Here is a 3,979-nt window from a genome sequence, read left to right on the forward strand (position 1 = left end):
ATATTTAGGGAACTAAGTTCTTAATTGAAATTGAAAAACAATTACGGCTAGTTAAATAAGCCTGTGTGTAAGGATTACATATTGACTTCCTCGTCTTTGACCTATGCAAATGTTGATGTCATAGAGACATCACTCCCCAATTATAGCGAGGCATTAAATAAATTCATCTTTTCTTGTTAGGCGAGTGGCATATTAATAATATGAATCCAATTCGGCGGTATTTTAGTCATCACCATTACGATACGAATCGTAGGCGTGATTTGTTGTTTACAGAATTAAAATATTCCTAGATTTAAATAATGTTTTCATTTAAGGCGTTACTGTCAATTTCAATATTAGTATTATTAGTGTTCAATTTAATAAATTGTGATGAAGAAGAATCTCAGAGAAGAAATAAATTCAGATATAAGTACAACCATCCTCCAGCAGCAGAAAATGCTGAACCTATTCCTGTATCCATAGTGTACGATAAGGTAGTAGACAGATCATCTCGTCAATACAAATTACCTAAAGAGACAACGACTACTACACCGGAACTTAAAAGACCAGTAGCTACTACAAAAGAGACACAAACGGAACCTCCTAAAGAAGAACCAACAACAAAAACAGAGGATACAGAAGATATTGCTGTGAAAACTGTAAGTAAAATCAAACAAGTAGATCCTAAAAATATTGAACAAGAACAACAAATACCTGTTGCGGTAGTTTATGATGAGGAGCAACCAGTGTTAAATAGTAACAGAGCAAAATCCGGAGAACGCAGTAGAGCGCGCAAGCAACGCAGAAGACTGTCAAAACCAACTATTGATCCAGTGAAGGCAATTGAGCCCGTTGAAAATAAAGATGTCAAAGCCAAAATTTTACCAAAGCCTGAAATTGCACCAGTAAAGGAAACTGCCAAAGTGTCTACAACGTCTAAGCCAAGGCAAGCAACAACTAAAAAGACACAAGATGAAACCTCAAAAACAGTTACGGAATCTACGCAAAAAATAAAAAGAATTCGCGAACGGGATCCTGTTGTTCCTATAGTTGAATCAGAAAATCGAGTTTATTCTCATACTGGGCAATTTGTTTACAGGTAATACGATTTGCTTTAAATACGAGCCTATTATTGGTAATGATGATATTTCTAATTATGTCTATAAATATTTTTACAGCTACGAAAGCGGCGACGGCACCAAAGCTTATAGTACTGGTGAACTGAAAACCGTTGATAAAGATATGGCAGGTGAAGCTGTCGCAGGGGGCTTTTCGTATAAAGTAAGTCACCTAAATTATTTATCATAATTTTCATAATAGGAATAATCAATTCCATTCACAGTCAAGGACGAAAAGAAACACTGAGAATATTCCATTCTGGGCATAATTCCATTGAGTATTAACATACATAGGAGTACACACATACATAGACTCTCGCCTTTTTCCCACCGAGGTAAGCAGAGACTATGAAATTCCATTTGTTTCGATCCTGACACACTTCTCTGACTTCCGTCACATTCATCAATCATGTCATACACGCATGCCGGTTCAGTCAGAGTAAAGACATCTCCAATTTGGTCAATGTACGAATTAACGCGTCCAGGGAGGGTAAAAAAGGCCACATCGAAGCAATTAATCTAAATCATCAATTTTGCTATTTGACATTTGTGTGCATTGCGCACTTACTTTTATATGCGCAAATGTCAAATTCCAATATTGCTTTTTTTAGATGAATTGCTTCGATGTGGACTTGTTAACTCTCCTGATTATCGTGGTGGACTAATTTATCTACTAACTACTTAGTAACCCTTCATTGTTAATTTCATCAGTTATCTGGGACAATATACCAACACAAAGATGGCTGCCAAAAGCGTTTTCATACAGTAATAATACAATACAAATACTTACCTACTTTAAAGGAATTAATGAAAACGTCGTCAATTTGTTATATTTGCTATTTATTTTTCTAATTCTATAACCTAGACTTTAAACTCAAAGAACAATAAAATAGATTATCATCATCTCCCTAGCATTATCCTCCTAAACTGAAGATTTGTCTATCTTGTCTGACCTTCCCACCCATGAAGGGAAAACCAGCCCAATAAAGGTCAGGTCACATACCTCCGAAAATGCATTTCTCTGGTATGTGGGTTTCCTCACGATATTTTCCTTCAACGCTGACCACGTGATAATCATTTATGATCCCAACATGAATTCGAAAACAAATTCGACAATCATTGGTTTAGGCCTGTGCCAGATTCAAACCTGCGAACTCAAAGTGAGAGGCAAGCGTTCTACAAACTAGGCTACCACGGCTTAAAGAACAATAAAATAGATAAAGTGTTTATTAACATGCGTTTATCAAAATTCCAGGATAAAGACGGAACGGATATCAGTTTGTCGTACACAGCAGATGAGAATGGGTATCGTCCAGTGGGATCACATCTGCCAACTCCACCGCCCATCCCAGCAGCCATCGCTCGAGCACTCAAATACCTCGCCACTAAACCTACCCTTGAACCTGTCACAAAAGCCACAGACTCCAACTAAGGAAAGACTCGAACGATTAATTTTACATAAGTACATGTAACTCACTCTAGCGAGTCTCTTGGGGTACGTAGAGTTATCTGAAAACATTTTTGCAACCACTTCTTTACATCAAGTAGATACAATGAACTGAACATGAAGTGCCATTAATTTGGCATTATTCATTTTAAGTAGGTACAAAATCATATTATTACAGCTTAAACGAAATTATAAAGAAATATACGTATTTACGGATGAAAATGAATGCAACTTTAATTGTTTTACACGTTCAGTTGTACTTATTAACTTGAGTACTAGGCTGTTAAGCTTTATTTCTAAGTCATGCTAAACGGTCGGCAAAGTTGTTTCCTCAGATACATGATGAGGTTGTCTGTCCTTGTCTATTCTATTGTTGTGTGCATTGTCTGTGCGTCTGTCTTCTTCTGTATCCAGTCGGGTGGGTGCAGTACATCATTAGTGGTATTCTCATCAGTGACCTTGTGGCGACGCTCACTTGGTAAACAGGTTGTTCGAGGAATGTCGGTTCAGCTAAGTACCTATACGTGGAACCACTTTTGCTTTCTGTTGCTTAAATCTTCATTTTCATAGAAACGTGTGTGAGAATATCATGTCCGTATTTAGGTCGCAAGTCTGATTTGCTGGAAACAAATACATGACATGAGGATATATCTATACACCTTATCGTTTAAGATAGTTTACTTTATTACGTTATAATATATTTGTTTATTTGTTACCTCTTTATTGCTTCAAAGTACAAAGGAAATTTACACATAATTTATCCTTACATAAAGCATTTTTATTATTATTATTAGCCCGCAATGTCCCATTGCAGGCCAAAGGCCTCTTTTCCCTTCTTCCACATAAAACATAGGCGAGCGTATCCCTAGTTGGGATACAGCTAACCTTGGACTACCTGAAAGAAACTCAGTGGGCTGTATTGTATATGATAATATTATTATAGCCTAGCTCAAAGTCAATAAGTCAATATTTATGTTATATACATAATATTTGGATAATTAAAACATTGCGTTTTTCTACATATTACATAATAGGTAATTAATTACAAGTACCTTGTTTTGATTAGTCCAATTTCCGACTAGTTCGAGGTGTAAAGTTCAAATGAGCTCATCTCAGTTTAGGCTAAACAAATATGATCTAATATCGGATATTATTAGCTGTATGACCACGATGACAGTATATTTTATCACCTTTTTTGGACTCTCGTCATAATTATTTACGTGAGTGATGGCTTCAACTAATATTTTAAAGTACTTATAAAACAATACCGTTTTGTAGGAAGTGACATCAGCCATTTAGCACTTACTCGACAATACGTATTTGTTAATAATAGCACAGTTTTAGTAAATCAACTACCGCGACAGAGTCTTCGAAATAATGAATTTATGAATAACATGAGACAAAAAATGTCAATCAAAAATAAATAAAAGACCAA

General features: G+C 35.8%; 1 protein-coding gene across 1 annotated transcript; it reads left to right on the plus strand.

The window, feature by feature from the left end:
• Positions 1 to 200: 200 nt before the first annotated feature.
• LOC126366754 (uncharacterized) lies at positions 201 to 3,282 on the plus strand. The gene is made up of 3 exons (XM_050009995.1): positions 201 to 1,078; positions 1,158 to 1,260; positions 2,353 to 3,282. Exons 1-3 carry the CDS (start codon positions 300 to 302, stop codon positions 2,527 to 2,529), a joined length of 1,059 nt encoding a protein of 352 aa, XP_049865952.1. The 5' UTR covers positions 201 to 299; the 3' UTR covers positions 2,530 to 3,282.
• The last annotated feature ends 697 nt before the right edge of the window (positions 3,283 to 3,979 follow it).

Source organism: Pectinophora gossypiella, chromosome 5, assembly GCF_024362695.1.
Source record: "Pectinophora gossypiella chromosome 5, ilPecGoss1.1, whole genome shotgun sequence".
Taxonomy (NCBI): domain Eukaryota; kingdom Metazoa; phylum Arthropoda; class Insecta; order Lepidoptera; family Gelechiidae; genus Pectinophora; species Pectinophora gossypiella.